The 19,668-nt window shown below is 40.1% G+C and overlaps 1 protein-coding gene across 1 annotated transcript; it reads right to left on the bottom strand.

Moving 5' to 3' along the window:
• Window positions 1–1,482: 1,482 nt before the first annotated feature.
• Window positions 1,483–18,767, bottom strand: LOC141005738 (ATP-dependent RNA helicase DQX1-like). The gene is made up of 12 exons (XM_073477731.1): window positions 18,478–18,767; window positions 15,464–15,860; window positions 12,869–13,062; window positions 11,033–11,486; window positions 9,292–9,597; window positions 7,593–7,692; window positions 7,078–7,236; window positions 6,373–6,564; window positions 6,122–6,247; window positions 5,616–5,806; window positions 4,840–5,030; window positions 1,483–2,464 (listed from the first exon to the last, which is right to left on the bottom strand). The coding sequence occupies exons 2-12, from the start codon at window positions 15,797–15,799 to the stop codon at window positions 2,257–2,259; spliced, it is 2,457 nt and encodes an 818-aa protein (XP_073333832.1). The 5' UTR covers window positions 15,800–15,860; window positions 18,478–18,767; the 3' UTR covers window positions 1,483–2,256.
• Window positions 18,768–19,668: the final 901 nt, after the last annotated feature.

Below are 19,668 nucleotides of genomic sequence, written 5' to 3'. Positions count from 1 at the left end.
CATCCAATTATTATTATTCTGTTATTTATTAAGTAATCAGTGTTATTGTCTGTGAATTTTATTTCTGTGCATAAAAATGTACAGTAGGTTCAGTTCAAAGCTTTCTCCACACTGCCAGGATTACAAGTTTGAAGAAGAAACATTTCCTGTGTTTTTATATCTATTTTACATGCTGAGTCTGAAAAGACAGACAAATGTGAAACTAAAATCACACCGTATGCTGTGAAGAGTCGTGGCCACAGCAGACCAAAGAGGGAATTAAATCACCTACAGCAGCTGATAGAAACTTGAAGCTGCAACCATAATTTTCATATTTACTATGGCAAGAACAATGTGTAAAGTTAAAAGCATTGTTCATAGTGATGAACAGAGAGGCAGTTAGTAAATGACAGTGCAGTGCCCCTCAGCACTGCAGAGCACTTTTAGGCAAATTGTTTTGCTTTTAGGCAAATGGTTTTAGTGCTCTTGTGTGCAGCAGCAGCATAAAGCTATTTTTTAACTGAAACGTTCTGTTGAACCCACTGTAAATATCTCCTCAGAGGCAAATAGACACATTCAGTGACTGGTTGGGGAACACAGTGGAGCATTTACTTTCAGCTAAAGACACCAAACCACAACAGGTGGTTGGTTAGGTTTAAGCACTTAAACTACTTTAGGTTTAGGAACTAAAACTATGCAGTTAGGTTTAGACACTAAACCTACCTGGTTAGGTAAAGGCACTAATACTACTTTAGGTTTAGACACTAAAACCACTCGGTAAGGTTTAGGAAAACATTGGGTTTTTTTGTAATAATAACTATGTTACTACTGTTACTTCAACTTTAAATGTAACATTATGTAAGTAAGTCACATACATAACATAACTTCACTATGTTAGTAACTTTAGACAACAGCTGTCTCCTGAATGAAAGTCCAGTGCAAACTTATTCATTCACTATTTCTGCACACCAGAATTGGAATTATTAGTTTCTGGCATGGGTCAAATTAGCCTGGAAAAAGAGCTTTTTGAAACGGTGAAGGACTTAAAGTTCACTCATCATGTGCAGCACTACTTGCCTGTGACCTTGCAGTTCAAAATGTCTCCACTCACTGTTTTGTAGGAATTGTTGCTCCTTACAACACAATGATCAACATAGTGCTCTGACAAGACTAAGGTTCAGCTTGAAAGCACACAAACACGTTTTTGTACGGAAAACTTTAACCAGAAGAGCAAAGTCCACACTAACATGCACTGGTTTGATGGAATCTTTCCCCAGAGAAATCATTATCATCCCTGTGCTTTAACTCTAACAATATTCTGAACATACCATACACCTGTTGACTAAGTTTGGCTTCGACAAAACCAGGAATAAATACACATATTGTTTTGAATACAAGACAAAGCTATTACATTTACAGACAGTGAAGGTGAGACATTGCAGGGAGGCTTTAAAGGAGCTACCTGAGGCAGCTGTAAAGTAAAATAGTCACTCAGCTGAGATATTTCAGACATTAAAAATCACACTTTTATTTGAAATATTGAAGTACTGTATTGACAGACATATCCTATTAAATAGGACAATAAGAATACACTTTATACAGATTTTTCCATTATTGATACAAAGTTGGAGAGAAGAAGGCAGAAAGCAGGAAACCTACGCATCATACAAACAGTATCAAAAAGTTGAAAATAGAAGCTCTGTGCATCACTGCATAGATCACAGTGAGCCCTGAGAAGCCATCTGTTCATGGGCATCTGCATAGAGGTGAAAGGTCATCCAATAACAGTCTGCTCATTGTAGTAGTGCTTATTGCTTTTAGAAATCTAAGCAAAAACTTGACACTTTGATCAAGTATTCTATCCATGTCACTTTTTCCTATTTTTGATATGCTACAATTTAAAATGGATGTGGCATTGTGCCAATATTGTACACATAATATATCATAAAACATGTATTTAGAGTTACTGAAACAGAAACACAGATATCCCTCATTAAATAAAGAAAATATTCTAAATAAAATTTTAAATTAAGTCAATACATAGCACAACAGGGAGAAAATGAAATTAAGAGGTTTGAATATTTTTCAAAGCCACTGCATATAACATCTGTTAACATTACTGTACATTAGCGTTATCGGGCAAAGGTCCATTTGGAATCACACATCGAAAAACCTCAGATGAGATTTCACAGACTAACTCAGAATTTCAGATCAAGCAATAAAGTGACAGCTGTGTGTTTAGTGTCTTCTCCTGAGATGATCTGTCCCTTCTTCTTCTCATTGGACAACACAGAGCTCAGTGCCGGACTGATTGTGAGTCTCTCCCATCCCCTCAGTGTCTCTGTGAGTCCTGCTGTGCTCGTCCGACACTCCGTCCTGTTCGTATGAATGGGGCTCCAGATTCTGCCTCAGTTCCATCAGCAGCTCTTTGCCGTCACTTGATGGCAGGTTTCCCAGGTAGTACTGAGGAGCCAGCTCCACAAGCCTGCAACAGAGAATGGGTTTACATTATATTTATGTTTATGTACAAAAAGAAAAACTTGAAGTCCCGGAGGTGGTTGTCAGAGGCAGCAGGATTCATTACAGGAATAGTTTTGGAAAAAAACTATTACTCCTGGAGCGCGGGGGCGATTAGCCTAGCTCAGCATAAAGACTGGAAGCAGGTGGACACAGCCAGCCTGGTTCTGTCCAAAGTTCAAAAACACTCTTGCCTGCTTCTCTACAGTTCCAAGACCTCTCCCTCAACAACCACCAGGTAGTTTGACTCGTAAGTTCATGAGAGCACGACTGATGGTTGTTGTCTTTGCAAATCAAGTAGTTTGATTGATAAGTTCGTTAATGAAAACTTTGATGAAAAATATTTATTGACAACCTTTTTTTGCGAATGAAAATAAGAATTAACTACATAAAAAAAACTGAACAATAATTTCAAAGATGGATAAAAAGACTCATGAAATAATTACCTTTTTTAATGCCAAGTCTAATTGAACGACTTGAATGCATCTTTAGAATCATACATCTGCTTGATGCTGCACTACTGTCAGAGTTGGGGAAGCTACTTTGAAAGCATAGTTTTACAAACTACCAATTACTTTACACTGGAGGAAGTTGGAACTATAGCAAAGGTGCCCTAATGTAATTGTGATACAAAATTACAACAAAATATGATTAAAAAAAAATCACCTGCCAGCAAAAAAATCTCAAATGAGTTTATTGCAAAAAGTGCTTGATTGTTCCATATACCAAAGAAACAAATACCCAACTAATCATGGGAGTGTAAGGAATGTCAACTTTACAGTAGAGAAGCAATGATTGTTTGTAGTTTCAGTAGTTAACCGCTCAAAAAATGGCAAAATAGTAATTTAACTACTTAAATAACTACACAAACATATGTAGTTGAACTACGAGCAAACTACTGAAAAATGTAGAAAAACTACTTTTTTGATTACATGTATTCCACTACTTCCAACACTGACTGCAGTAAATAGAAAAGTATTCATTCAGTAAAGTTGTGTCTCTGTTTGTAATGTAACCTGATGTTACAAAATTGTTTCAGATATTCTGTCAATGCAATTTGTAAACTGTGATTTTGTTGTTCTGTTCTGTACATGCGACATCTACTGCATGTCTGTCTGTCCTGGAAGAGGGATCCCTCCTCTGTGGCTCTTCCTGAGGTTTCTTCTATCTTTTTTCCCCTCCTGTTAAAATGTTTTTTCCTCACTCCAAACGATGGTCTAAGGACAGGCGGTGTCGTTCACTGTGCAGATTTGTAAAGCCCGCTGAGACAATGTGATTGTGATTTTGGGCTGTATAAATAAAATTGATTTGATTTGCTACCAGTTCTTGGTAGAAACAGATTTTGTGGACATTCATGTACAGTCCACTGAGGATTAGACAAGAAGCCCCAACAAAACACCTACAAGAACATGCAGGCATCACGCTGATATTTATAAAAAGGTAACAACATAACATTATCAAGCACTCTGGATTTCAGAGATTTCATCTATGTGCTGCTGTTGGAAGGAATGAGAAAGTTCCAGGATAAATGGTGATAGTCAACTATATCAATCTTTCTCTAGATATTCAGTAAAGAATTATCACCATGGAACAAAGACAACAGTATTTTTGTGAACATGTTAGTGATGACAGTTTCTGAATGATAAGCTGCTCCACAGTGTACAGGTAGCTGTGTCAATCCTAATGCTGATGCTAGTTTCTATCCAATCATTCAGAATGATCCCTGGATTCACTAAGGAGCGTCAGTGGACACTGTGTGTGATAACAGCAGCTTTTCCACTGACCCTGTGACAGACAAGAAGATGGCTGTAACCATGGTAACTGTACACAACAAATATGACAACAGCTGTAGCCTCAAAATGCTTAAACATTTACTCCCTGGCATTTAATGAAATTTATGATAACAGAGATTAGTACATACATATATGTGTTGACATGACAATATAGTATTTATTTATTTATTTTATTTGTTTAAATTTTATTTTATATGAGATCCTTGCTGTATTTATTTATTCTATTTATTGACCTTTTGAATGTGAAACAGCTCTCATGTGTTGTGTTATGTGTTAGTGTTTGACACTTTGTATAAATTGAATACTTAAATAAAGAGAAAAAAAAAAAAAAAAAAAACATTTACATTTAAAATGCAGAGAAAAAATGTGACTAAAATGTTTGCTGATTAAAACTAACAATTAAAATGTGACCAAAACTAATGACAAGACTGCTGTTGGTCATCTGTGTGTTTGAGCAAAGAAATCGTCAAAAAAAAGGTGCTGTGTAAAATCCAATGGACAGTAAGTTGCACATCTAAAAGCATCTAATAAATCTCACAGCGTGACTCACATCTGTGGGTGGACTTCAGAAGCGATGCGGATGCAGTTATCGCGGGAGATGGTGAATTCGTGGTAGAGGACCCAGCTGGGGGGGTCTCGGCACGGCTGGCGGCACAGGTAGGAGGAGAAGGGGTGCAGGTGAGCCACATGACGGTGAGTTAGCAGGAGATAGTTGCCTGAGCCATCCACATCATGAGCCACCTTAAGAGGAACAACAACAACAAATGAGCAAGACAATATGCGAGGAGGTGTGAAGGACTGTAACATGTGAAAGAAAGATCTGTTGAAGCAAAAGACTTTAGTAAAACAGTGATCAACACTATGCAAGGTCAGGTTAAGCCAATGCACTAGTTTTATAATAATAGGTTCCACTTTTCCTATTAAAAAAAGACACATGATGGCATATTTATCATGTAAATGACAATACGGAAGTCATATTGACCAATCACATTTGAGTGGGTTTTGTTTACATGCAGGTAAACAGTCCATGTGGAGAGCAAATGGGATGGACACATTGGTCAAAATGATCTCAGAATCCATTGGCTATATCAATTTAGCATTTATTAGCTTTTAAAAATGTACTGCATTCATATGCAGTTATCTGTTTATAGAGATGAGTCATCGCTCAACTTCAACTCCCCCAGTGACCGAATCATTGTTAGATGATCGTTGAAGATTGAAACAAATATAATATAATATAAATATAATGGCATATGTAGAAGGGAGGGTAAGAAATAACAAACTGATGACATTTTTATCACACAGAACAGAGAACAGGCTGTTTACTTTGAGGAAGAAGCCTGAGATGAGAGCACGCTTGATGTTCGTGCAGTTGTCTTGGCATCCAAAGGCAGGAGGAGAAACAGGAAGCTCTATTCGCTGCATAACCTCCAGCAGTTCCGCTCTGATCACCACAGCCAATCGTAAGGCCACGTGACTGAGGAAGTTTGTCGTGCACCACGCCTCATCCTGATTATCTGCAATTACCACACACAGACCCATCAATAATTTATGTATACATTATGTGTTCACAAGACCCGTAATAATACATTATTGCAGAGTTCCCACTGATGTCATCATGCTTCACTTTCTACTACGTTCCATATCCAAATCCAACCCACTGTTTTTGCTTATGCTAATATTAGAAAACATTCCTGATTGTTGATGAACCATCTGCAAGAGCATCTGATGTGAAGTGTCCAGTGAGGATGTAAGAAATAACTTTGAGATGATCGGTGGGAACCCTGTAACCTTCTAATGGAGTTATGTAATGGAGGCTGAAGTGTACGTACGCTCCATGAAGGCGTTAAAAATATTAATGAGCGTCATGTGGTCTCCCTCTGTGTGCATTAGAGGTCTCCAGTGTGTGACAGCAGCCTCCTCTCTGCCGGCCTCTGCTGTCACAAAGCAGGAAGGAGCTGACACAAGACAAAGATCAGAACAAATGTTCACTCACATGAAATAAGGAAAGATGAAAATATGTTATATGAACACATTATGCATTTTCTTGTTTATAGTAAAATGATTGACTGTTTGGAGTTACCTGTGAGCATTGCAGCTATGGTGAGCAGCTCATCCACACAGTCGTACTCGCAGGCAGCGATCAGAGCTTTGGCCAGCGACGGCTCCAGTGGCAGCTCCGACATTATGATGCCCACCTCTGACAGGTTCCCATCATCATCCAGTGCTGCCAGGTAGTCCAGGTCCTCCAGGGCCTGCATTAGAGCCTCAGGGGCTGGGGAGGACAAATAAATATGGAGGTGAGAGGGAGGAGAAAGAAGTTCAAAGGGCTGATATAACACCAACTGCAAGGCACTGAGATGCAAACTGCAGCAGTGCACATCTGTGATTCATGGTTTATATACAGCTGTTTGTAAGATGCATAGCGATGATGTAATGTAACTATGTGTGGCTTCACAAGATTAAAAACTGTGACATGATGATGGTGAAACACAGTAAACTTTGATTAGTAGCCGTTTCCTACTCAAACAGGAGGAAATAGTGCATTTGTTGAGGACTATTTTCAGCAGCAGATTAATCCATATTTGATGTTATAGTGAGCAGTTGTGGCAGCAGGACAGTGTGTGTGGAACTGAGTCAAAATAAACTACAGGGCTCATTACATTTTTGTTAATTACAGTACAATACAGTACAACAAAAAGTTAAACAGCATATGCTTCAGAATGACTCTGTGCTGCATCACAGTCCTTACATCCTCAGTTTTATTCATAGTAGTTCATAAAGGTACCTGGTCTGTCCAGGAACTTGCACTGTCCCATGTCAGCAATATCGAGCCTCTTGAGCAGCAGCACCAAGTGGCTGAGGTTTTCCTCCACCACCCCGGGGCAATGAGCCTCCCCCATCCCCTCCTCATATAGAGACTGGGGGTAAAGACGGAGACACAGCCCTAAAGAGCACATGTAGGAAAGGGTCATGATGACTGCAGTTGTTAAATTGCCAATTACCATTTTGTTTCAAAATGTCATTAATAACTAAAGCAATTAACAACTGAATACAGTAGCTGAACTGTAAAATGCCTTTAATGAGAATGTCATAATGTGGATTGTTCTTAAATGCTTTTGTAAAGCTGAGTGTACACAAAATGTGTGCTGAACCAAAATGTGATGTAGTTATTGGGCATGCAGGGCCGCCTGTCTGCCACAGTGTCTCTTTTGATCCGAGCACTAGGAGTCACCAAAGACAACTCTCAGACAGGAAATGTCTGCACTGCACTACTGCAGCTGGTAAAGACCTTTGACCTACCTGGAAGATGGCTGTTCACCCTTTGAGAACGCATGTCAGCCTGGTGTTTGCTGATTGACCTCAGGACCTGTGAGTTTGCTCTTATTTGTGGGTTGTAAACCTGTGGCAGAATATCATTGTCAGAAAAAATGTCACAAATGGGAATGTCAGGTTTTTACATGATAGCCTGAACATGTTAGTTTTGTTCTCATTTTAATCAAGAACTCCTTGTCATCTACAATAAAACACTATCAAACATTTTGATTTTAAGGTCCAGTGTGAAGGCTTTAGGGGCAGAAATGGAATATAATATTCCTAAATATGTTTTCATCAACAACCACTCAAAGCACTTTACAACACAAGTCAGCATTCACCCATTCACACACACATTCACGCACTTGATGACAGGCTACTGTCTAAGGCGCCTGCTCATCAGGAGCGATAACCATTTCAGTGTTTCCCCTAGGATGAAGTTGTGGCAGGGGAGGTGTCACAAGTGCACATTTTTGTTTTTTTGTATGTTTGCAAAGTGCGCCATCCGGTAGGTTTCTATGTGTCTGCTGGCAGCACAGTTACTCTAAGTACATAATGTACATATGAGGTGTGATGAGCCAGTTTTTTAAACTCACCTGAAAATTTTAATCTGCACAGGCAAAAATCAAATATCACCTTAGCAGGGGACAACTACACAACATTTTTCTCAAGAGCAACTTGAAGAGGACACCTAATGTAGTGGTGTAACTCAAACACTCCAACATTCTGCCAGATAAGAAAAACTACATTAATACTGCAAACACTGCTAGTTGTGTTAACAGTGATATACTGTATTGTGCTGTTTAGTGATAAAATAACTTAAATTCGTGGTCATCTTTTATGAATCCGTCTAAATAAACGTTAATATCTCTGAAGGAATCTGTCTGTCTTTGATTGACAGCGGTCATGTCCCTGTGTCCCTCACGCACAGTAAGGCCTGAGCTGATTGATATAAAAATGTCTTTATATAAACAATATATATCAACCAAATGTTGTTTATTTCACAGAGTAGTGTTCATTCACATTTTCCAAACAAATGACTGCGTTTGCTGTAACGTCACTGTGTGACGCTTGTGTGAAGCAACATTATTCTGCGGGAATGATCCTGACTCCATGTTCAGCATTGCTTGCTTCAAGTGTTCACATTTGCCCGATGTTGTTGAGCTGAAATAATCCGGTATGCGTTAAGTTCATCGTTTATTTGTAGCATTTATTTATTTTTAATTGAAGCGTCCATGGCGCAAAACATCAGAGATAAAACCTGGCCCTCTATACACACTCCTCTTTCCCCCTCCTCAGCAGCAACAGGCAGATTTTAACAGCGCCGCACCACCGCTGCTATCTGTATGTAGGGGAAACGCTGCCATTCATATGCATACACATACAATTTTGGGCTCAATATTATGCATATTATAAGGGCATGTCGACATGTAGACTGTAGGGGACGTGAAGCAAACCACTGACCCTCCGATTGGTGGACGACTGCTCTACCTGCTGTGGCCCAGAACTGGCTCTAGAGAGGGGCTTTCTGCTTGTTGTGTTTTTACAGCCACTGCAGGGCAGGCTGAGGCGAGGGGTATTTGGCTGGTTCCATTCTGCAACCTCACTGCTAGATTCCACTAAATCCTACACACTGGACCTTAAACAATCTATAACTGAATCATGAAATGTGTGAACACAAACTCACAGTTCTGAGTTGACGGCCTGTGTCTATGACATAGCGAATAGCCGGCAGGGAGAAGGAAGCCTCAGCGAGGTTATCCGTGATAATCACCCTCCTTTTGACCCCTGCACCTCCAGCTCCCAGCACCGAGCTGTCCACACCCTCAGAGCTGTTGCTCTCCCTCAGTGTAGAAGCTTCGGGATTGGATTCGTAGACCCGCTGGGTCTGCCCACCCAGTCCAGCATGGAGAGGGAGGATCCTGAGAGGACCAAGCTGAGGACTCAGAGCTACACACTCCTTCTCTAGCAGTGCCACACACTCCTCTGTCTCCTACACAGTCAAGGAAGAGAGATAATGTAGACTCAGTTTACATCCACTCTCAGACTCTTCACATACCTGAGGCCTGAAAGGTGTTTCTCTTTTATGTGTGTGTGTGTGTGTGTGTGTGTGTGTGTGTGTGTGTGTGTGTGTGTCTGTGAGTGTGCGTGTGAGTGTGTGTGTGAGTGTGAGTGTGTGTGTGAGTGTGTTTGTGAGTGTGGTCACGCGCTTCACTGAGGATTAACCAGAACAGATCAGTGTCATCACAGAGGACTTTGGCTTCCAAATGTAGCTTCAGCTAACACAGGCGCACACGCTAGGCTCTGCCCCAATGGAGGCCAGGAGGAGTGGTAATGTTGACACAGAGGGAGGAAAATGTGCATGAAATACTGCAGGTCAATATGTACAGATGAATTAACACATGGCCAGAGAACACATGACCGATATGCTGTGTTCTCTATGTGCTGTTTGTGTGTGTGAAGCAGGACACCAGACACCTGCAATGCACCAGAGGCCTCTCAGGTTGAGCCGTCCTTGTTTCACTCTACAAGACAAAAGGTGGTGAAACTCTACAGCACACCACAGGGTGAATGTTGGTTTCACCAGTTTTTCTTTTGTTAAAAATACAAAAGACAGTTTCACTCTGAAAATGAAACGTTTCCTACCACAAAAATGTTTAATCTATTACTGTTGCTCAACTTCTGTTTTTTTTTAATAATTGTTGTAACTTAAAATCAGCACTACTAACTTTATTTTTTATTTTGGCAAATAGTGAGACAGGAGCAACAATAATACAGCCTTGAAATATAAAACGCTGGATGACTGCTGCAACAGTTTAGATTAAAATGGCAGTTTGGTCTTATTAATAGGGCCCCATGGTGAACTCTGCCAATAGGACTCATAAGGTATATATATACATATACATATACATATATATATATATATATATATATATATATATGTATATATATATATATATATATATACATATATACATATATATATATATATGTGTGTGTATATATATATGCATATATATATATATATAAATATATATATATATAAATATATATAAATTTACTATTATTTTTAACTATTAACAGATGGGCATATGTATGCAATGTATATTTATATGTGTGTATGTATGAATGTAACATTCCTTAATTATACTAACACAATGTACACTTGTAAAGGTTAACTGAACAATGTTAATTGGCCTGCAAGCTCTAGCCACCCATTCAGCTATCACTGTTGAATATACACTTTTTTTTCACAATACTTGGGAAGTTTAAAAAGCATTCTAAGGGGTCCTGTTTCCTCTCCTCCCAGAATAGTATCATGAGGTATATAAAGTAGCACAAAGGACTCTAACATAGTTTTGTTTTTTAAACCCTTGTGTTTTAAAGATTAAAATAAATTTAGTTTGTATAAAGAATAAAACTTGTACCTGTGCACTGGCCAAGAACACCATAATGTCTCCTTCCTCTCCTCTTCTGTGCAGATCCAGCACCATGTGAGAGGCAGCAGCCACCGGTTCCTTCCCAGATGAAAGCTCCCGGTACAATGTCTCCACCCTGTTTATCGCAAGAGGCTTCCTGTCCTCCTCCACCTCGTGTCCATCTTCCTGGTCTCTGGTAGGGGGGTCCGAGAGCAGGCTGTCCAGAGAGAGGTGAGGGACTGATGGTCCCAGGAAGGCGGACAGGCGAGGTGCCAGCGTCGGGTGTGTGAGGAGAACCACTCGGAAGTTATCTGGCCTCTGCCGGCAGACGTCACACAGCAGTCCCAGCATCACGTCGGTGGGCACGGTACGCTCCTGGAGCTCATCCAACACCACAACACCATACTGATGCAGCAGAGGGTCTGACATCATTTCCTCCAGCAGGAGAGTGTCACTGACAAACCTGGGGAGAGGAGAAAGAAACAAGAGATGAGGAAAGAGCCAGCATCCAAACCCCACAAAAATCAGCAGAGTCATAATGTGCTTTGACTCATAATTAAGAGATGAAGTGGCTTGCAAAATGACTTAAGACTTTTGGCTTAAAGCTATGACTACTATGGATATATATTTTTACATAATCATTCAAGTGCAGGAAAGGACACAGAGATCAATTGTCGATGAGTACATTGCTATAACACTTGGCCACTTGCCACCTTGGACAGCAACCTGCAGAGACCAGAGAACAAAGAGTTCATTTTCATTCAGACTCATTTCATTAATTTCTCCTCAGTTTTGGAGAGCGCATTTTTGAGCAGTGATATCTATTTATTATTTATTGTACTTGTACTCAACCAGTTTATACTTTATTGCTGCATTAGATCCAAAGCACCACTTCTTTAATTTAATTTATTTTATCAGATCAATCAGATTAAAAAAAACAAACAAAAAAACACTGATCACGAACGTCAGAAAAATAGAGAATTTGTAATCCGATAATTGGCGAACGTCTCATTATGAAGTAAATGTTGATGGCACAATGTGATGGATATAGAATAATGGAACCAGCAGCATTTTCATTGGTTGCCTATAAACTTCATTATCACTATACAGTTTTGTCTGCCACCAGGTGCACCGTCACCCGGGAAAAGGAAGGTTAACTGGTGACCCATTTCTATTATAGACTAAATGATTGAATAAAGTCACGGTTTGTCCTGTGTTGTTGTTATTTGTGACTCTGAGGGGGAAAGGTGTTTGTCGCTACTTTAAGGACATTTAATGTGAGATACTTTAAGACTCACTCAAGCACTATTTGTGTGGATGACTTTCACTTTAATCAAAGTACTACTTGACACAATACCTATACTTTGACTAGGTAATTTTTACAATATTGCTTGTACGACTTAATCATCTTTAAAAATCTTTAAAAATGCGAGCTGTGAATGTTATTTGTACATTTTTTATTGAGTTTCACACATTGGTCGGGTCCATAAAGACAACTGTGTATTAATAAAATGTTGTTTATTTGACTTTAATGGAAAAAGCTTCTGACAGTGAATTAATACTGTAGATATTATTGGTTTTACTGCCCAGAGGAAATAAGAAATGGAACAAAATTATTTTGACACTGAACTCACCCAGTACGGTTGAGACCATTAAAGAGTTCAAAGCAATTTACCACATTACTATATCTCAGTGACCTCTCCTGTGAATGATTAAAGGGGAAACACAGATTTAGATGTTGTTGTTGGTAGCTGTCATAATTAAAAACAACTGAAAATGAAAGTCAGTTAAGGAGGAAATTAATAGGATGTTATTATCCAGTGTCTGTCGTCCATGTATCCTAACCTGAGCAGGGTGTCGGTTGTACAGCTGTCATCGTGAGACACCCTGTAGCCCACCTCCATACCCAGGCTGAGGTCCATCTCATCAGCCACACGAAGGGCTAGACTCACTGCTGCCACTGAGTAGGGCTGTGAGCAACACACCAGGCCCTGAGAGAACTCATAGGACAAAGCATACTCCACACACCACTGTGGCACCTGCAGGGACAACAGAGGAAGAAGAGAAGGAAGACAGAGGTCAGCAAGAGGAGGACAAAGTAATAGAATACTGGGGACATGAGAGATTATACATAGTTGTAAATTACTTGAACATGTAGGTGAAGTACTTTCCACCCTAGACTTCTTAGACATTTCTTACTTCTTACAGTTTTTAGTTTTCATTGGCAACTCAAAGTGGAAGTTCAGAGTGGTTCAACAGCTCACGCCAGGAGAATGTGGACAGGTCAAGAATCCACAATCACTGGGGCGCTGCTTTAGCCCTCTCTCATCCTGTTTCTCAAGCCACAGACACAAAGTATTGGTCAGTAGGGCTTATTACTTCCATCCACTGTCCAAGTGCCTCTCACCAATCTTAAAGAGTAACTTAAACTGTGTTTACAGGTGTCAGGGAGTACTACTACATATGTGAAAAAAGTAGTATAAAGCCTTTTTGCGGCTCCAGAGGAAGCTGCATGTAATCTAAAAAATTGCCTCCAGTGATGTCGCTCAGTTGCTCAGTTGCATTGTGGGCAATGTCATATGACTTATGGTAATAAATTAAGTTCTCTGTGGGCAAGCAACTAAACTGTCATCCATGGATGAGTAGATGGAAAAAATAAACACCGCCCTACAATGGACCTTGAATAAATATTATCTCAAAGCCTGCATTAGGTCTAATGATGAGGACAGTGAAAGATACAGGCTGAACTGTCAAACAAACACTACAGACATCAGGGAAGATGCCATCACTTTGAGGAAGCGACTGTGGATTTAATTTAAGAATAAAGAACTCATTCTGCATAATATTCAGATCTGCATAAAGGTCTCTGATCTTCAGAGGCTTCAGAGTTGTTATAAAAAAATATAAAATATTACATGTGAGTTTCATTTTGAGCAAGATACCAGTTTTTCTTCTTCAACTCTGATTGAGAGTGAGGGCAGCAAAAGTGAGATATTACATGCAGCAACAGTAACAAGTGTAAAGGTCAAAGTGACAGTGCCCTAACAACAGCGGGAATAAGTCCATGTCACCACAATGATAAAAATCCAGCACAAACACAAAAGGAGAAAGTGTGAGAAGTGTTTGTTTTTCTTTGATTTCTTTAGCGACACTTGGCAGGAGCATTAAGTGTGCAGGTAGAGAAGAAGGTGCTGGAAAGGGGAGCTCATAGTGTTTCTTGATTAAATGAGTGTTCAGGTTACAGCAGAACAGTGTAACTCTGCTGTCATTCATTAGCCTGAGGGGAGTGGAGCTGAGGAGCAGGTGGAATGATAACCAGGCCATCGCAGGGAAAGGCCCCACACTTAGAAACTGTTAGCAGCATAACTCTCAAACCATCAGCTTGGTTTTTAATTAAAACAATTTAAAATACACGCAAATATTGATTTATTTATTCATTTATGCGTGTAAGGGTGACTGAGCTGGGCTAACTGACCAATTAATCACAAAAGGTCAGGGTAGTATGTCCCCCCACTCTTTCTCTCCTCATAACTCATCACCTCTCTGCTGTGTGCGGTCAAGTAAAGGCAAAACACCCAAACCTATACAAAAAGATCAACACATAAACCCATTATTATTGTCTTACAATAACCTGGTTAATCCTCATCTGTTTATATGTCTGGTCTCTGTGGCATGGAAACATCTTCCACATTTGGCTACTGCCATCTGCACATACTGCACGTCACACTGTACCTCAAATACTATAGTGGCAGCCGGTCTCTATGATTGCTCTTCCAGCTACACATTGCACTACCACTACATTATTACGTTTTCACTTTGATCATGAAGATGACACTACTCTATAGATTATAGGCTGCAATATAGTATAGAATTGAGTGTTAAGACATATATTATATAATTCAGAGAACATAAGAGATCCAAAAGAAAACTGAAAGAACCTCTCTGTGACTTCAGCACCACAGACAGCGTCATGGATTTATCGATACACAGAACAGTTAGGCTAATGGCGACTATTTTTGTTAATTTTGCACTGCAGAGTTTCTGTATACAGTATCTGTAGCTGTTTGTGTTGAAGGTGACTGATGCTTATTGTGTTACATGAAAATGGATTTTGTAAAAACAAATTCTACACAATAAATTTAAGTGTTACGTAAAGTACTATTTTATATCAGTATTGAAACTGGCACTGGGCACAAGGATACAACATTTTCACTCATCCGCACCCCTCTCAAACAATGTAATGGGAATACTTTATAGTATTAAAAACATGGCTAAATATAACTGTTTTCTTTCTCATGTATTTACCTAATGCTACTATAGTTGAAACAAACACTGTCCATTTAAGAGCACTAATGGTGAATGATGAGCGTTTGACCTGAATAAATCCAGGTGATTACACTTCATGTTATTTTGCCGCTGGCCCTGTTGGTTCCTGGTTACCTGGGTGCTCTTTCCAGCTCCACTGGGTGCACTGAGCAGCACCATGTTGTGGCTCTCCAGGTGCTCCAGTAGACTCTGCCTGAGCCTCCACACGGGCAACTTCTGCCTGTCTTCCAGCAGGGAGTAGTAGCGCGAAGAGAAGGGCAAATTATCATACGGGTTCACTTCTAGGTCTCCCATCCCTTCCTCCTCCCCTCCTTCTCTTCCCCCATCTCCATCATCATCCAAATCTCCAGACAGGAGAGAGGACAGGGAGTCATGGGCCGTCGAGGGTGGCACCCGGGATCCAGGGGAGAGGGAGGTGGAGGAGTGCTTTGCTGGTGACGATGACATCATCAGCAGGGGGTGGGGATGAGGAAGGAGTGAGGGCCTGGTTCACAGAAAGGCCTGAGATTACCTGCAGAGAGGCAACAACAATAATGATTGATGGTTACATGAGGCAGTGGAAGGTGTCAGGAGAGGTGACGTTAGTCCAGCAGTGATCAGAAACACTTTGTGACAAAATTCTTTGAGCAGGACTCCTGCTGGGAGTGATTTTGAAGTTATGAGTTGCCTGCCGTGCCAATCAGCCTGACACTGAGCTGACAGTACAGTCAGCTGACAGTACAGTGAGAGCCATCGAAAGTCAACAACAAGTCATAAAGCAACAGCTGAGAAGAAGAAAAAGCAAAGAAAATATTATCTCAGTCCACAGTAGCTCCTGTCTCTACGAACATGTTCTCCTTCCCCCACACGGGCCACTCACAGGAACCTGTAGCATGTTTGGTATTTAACTGTGGAATGCTTTCTCCACCCAGATGCCACTGAGTGTGTGTCGGCAGCTGCAACGGACATGATCCGTTCAGAAAGGGGGGACAGCACGCACCTTACTGGTGTGCTGATTTATTCATGTTGGGGGAAGACAGACAATCTGACAAACACAGAGAAACACACTTAAAACACAATTCCAAGCTTCTCCTTCATTGGTCGTCCAACAACTACGGGTGTGAAATATGGGCACAGTCTTTGTCATTTTATATCATCATATTGATATATTGTAATTGAGCGGATGTATTTCCTGAACATTTCAATAGAGAAACCTTTGTGTCAGCTTTTGGGAAACTTTTTTGGTAGAAAAAGTCAGGCATTAAAAAAGAATAATTTTGTGATGTGTAAAATCAAAGTAAAGGTATTATATATGGCTGGGTTTCAGAGCTAAACACTGTTTTGTAAGACTAAATGTGTCTACCCCCTACCCTAGACCACTGAAATCAAAAACTATCTGTTCACTTTCTGGTCAGAGCTGTAGTCTAAATGACATAATCTGAAATCTGATATCTAATTGTTCTCATATAAAGGTTTTTATGTTCAATGTTTATATTTCTCAAAGCAAGCTATGACAAAGCATCACTTTAGTATCTGTGACAAAATGTGGGTATCATTTGGCACCAGTACTGGCACTAGTATCAAAACATCTGATCCATCGTATGATGTATTAAGTTACACAGACATTATGAATAGAGTATTCAACAGATCACACTCATAACAAAAGACATATTAAATAGCAGGGTGGGTTAACAGCAGCAGGTTTATCCAGCAGGAAAGACACAAGAAGTAGAGCAATGGTCATTTAGGGCTATAACTTCCATTGTCCATTAATCTATCGATTATTTACCAATTAGTTGCTCCATCTATAAAATTTCAGAAAATGGTGAAAGATATTTAGTTTACTGTCATAGACGAGGAAGAAAACCAGAAAATATTCACATTAACAAGCTGACAGCAGAGAGGAAATCACTAGGAACAAATCTAACTCTGGAATTATGTAGATATATATTCGCCTTCGGGTCACAGCAAAGGACCCTCTTGCTCAATTACAGAGTTTGTCTCAATGGTGAGCCTGACTAACGGTCTTGCTTCTAAACTGCTCCTTTTTTTAAGATTGGGGGTTGACCCATTATCGGTTCAGCATTTTTCCGATTATCAGTATTGTTGATTTTTTTGTCAGATTATCAATAAAGTAAACTAATTTAAAAATGTGCTCCTTTGGCTCTGATGCAGCATCCTCTCACACAATGTCCCGCCCACAACACTATCTGATTGGTAACACATCACAATTAACAGCCTGTAAACACTGAATAATCTGAATCTGCAAAGTAACTAGTAACTAAATGTTTCAAATAAATGTAGTGGAGAGGAAGTGTAAAGTAGCAGGAAATGGAAATTCTCAAGTAAAGTACCTGAAAATTGTACTTGAGTAAATTGCACTTAGGTTTATTCCACAACTGGGCACAGTTCATTTTTACTACAATTGAACATCTGTCCAAAATACAGGTTTTCAGTCTTCTTGATTTCTTAATAATCAGTATCGGCCCTGAAAAAAGCCCTATCAGTTAACTTCTTTTAAAGATGAAGCCACTGTTTCCCTGGGACATACACATTACCAGTAAGGCTAACTCCTGTGACAGTACTGTAGCACCTTTGTCAATCTTATAATGAACATTTCAATAATAACAGTGTGAGTATTTTGTGTCCCTGCTCTGTCTGGAGATAGGAGTATGAAGTCAAGAGGATTATCTAATATGAATCACCCATGGGTGGAGGCATAATTCCGGTTTGTGTACAGGTCACTTCAGACAACACAAAGGATGCTGTGGAACCAGTGGACTGCTTTTATATCACCAGCAACTCTTTCTTATCAACACTATAATATATCATTTACTACACAATTAATTCAAGCTGGTTGGCTTCATTGTTACAAGCACAGTGTCAAATTATTATGATTTTATCAAATGAATGTATGGGCCTGAATATACACTCTATAATGCGTCCGGGCTGATGTGACCACTGGCCTCTCAGCTCAGCTCATCAGTAACTGGCTGCTCTCTTATGTCTCATGTCTTTGTACTGTCTGTATTCTGCTACGAACAACGTGTCAGCTGGCGAACAAAGGCGTAATAACAACAACACTGAAACGGAGAGGTGAGCACGTACAGCAGCAACATGTCAGAGGGTGGAACTGACCGATCTCTTACCTGTGAAACATATCGGCGGACAGGTGAAGAAGCCAGGCACCAACAGTCCGCCCTCCCTCCGCTGTTGTCTGCCGTCTACTGTGGCTCACAAAGCGCCTTCACATACCGGACAACGACGGAATAAAAACAGCAAAGGCATCAAAGGTGGACGACAGTCGTTCACAGTCACCTTCCGCGAATTTTAACAGGCTCTGGCTGATTCCTGTGCGCTGACAATGACAATAAAAGACGAAGGTGGTGACTGGTTGCTTTAGCTAGCAGCCGCCATGTTTGGCTGTCTAGCTGTCAAACCGCGTGCTACATTCAGGGCTCCTCGGAAAACACAGAATTTGGTTTGAGATCTGGACAGATGTTAACCCAACGAGCACCGGCCAAGACGCTCTCTCTATACAAATGTATTACAGCTTTTATTACATCTTTGCATTATAATTATTTATTCACTTTTTGTGCACCTCAGACACTTGTTGGTACGAGGACAAATACCTAAAAATATCATAACAGCTTAACTTTAATCATTCTATTACAATCTAAGTAATGCTTTGTAATGATCCTCAGTTTACCACTGTTAACCCTTTATCAGTTACATACATCTTGGACGTGGTACCGCTGGCATCGAGTTCATCAAGCCAGTCCAACCAGTGCGACATTGTTATGGAGTAATAATAATAATACTACAGGAGCCTTCTGTGAGCTGTAGCGCCACCCCAAGGCAGAAACCTGGTTTACCATCATGGTTTACTGAGACGGAACTGAACCGTCATTATTGTGAATAATAACACCTGTGCTCTGCTGTGACAAGTCATAATGTGAAAGGGATCTATTGCATTGTATTGCTGTAAGATCGTCCACAAATGGTACTTCATATTAAGTTCCTCCATGTTTAACCTGTCCTGCTCTTGACAAATTAAAGTGAATGAATAGCACTGCATACAGGTCCATCTACTGAGTTTAAGGAAGACAATAAATATAAAATACATGATGAATACAAATACCTAAAACCTCCCTTTCTCTTATGTAGCTTCTCCATGATGGCTTCAGGTGTCTACTGATGTAGGAATGAACCTCTTTGTTCTGTTACGCTCATTGTTCATACAGCATACAGGCAAGAACATCAGCTGAACTCCTGAAGGGTAAATATCAGTCAGTATCAGAAACTTCTGAAATGGTGCTGAGCCCAAACAAGTAAACTCC

The sequence above is a fragment of the Pagrus major genome, chromosome 12, assembly GCF_040436345.1.
Source record: "Pagrus major chromosome 12, Pma_NU_1.0".
Lineage (NCBI taxonomy): Eukaryota > Metazoa > Chordata > Actinopteri > Spariformes > Sparidae > Pagrus > Pagrus major.
Note: the sequence above shows the minus strand (reverse complement) of the source record. Positions and strands in the feature narration are given on the sequence as shown.

Coding starts and splice junctions, on each gene's coding strand:
- LOC141005738 (XM_073477731.1), bottom strand. CDS start 15,799: ATGATGTCATCGTCACCAGCAAAGCACTCCTCCACCTCCCTCTCCCCT. Junction 7,693..9,291: donor CAGGCCGTCAACTCAGAACT/GTGAGTTTGTGT, acceptor ATTCTGCCACAG/GTTTACAACCCACAAATAAG. Junction 6,248..6,372: donor CATAGCTGCAATGCTCACAG/GTAACTCCAAAC, acceptor GTCTTGTGTCAG/CTCCTTCCTGCTTTGTGACA.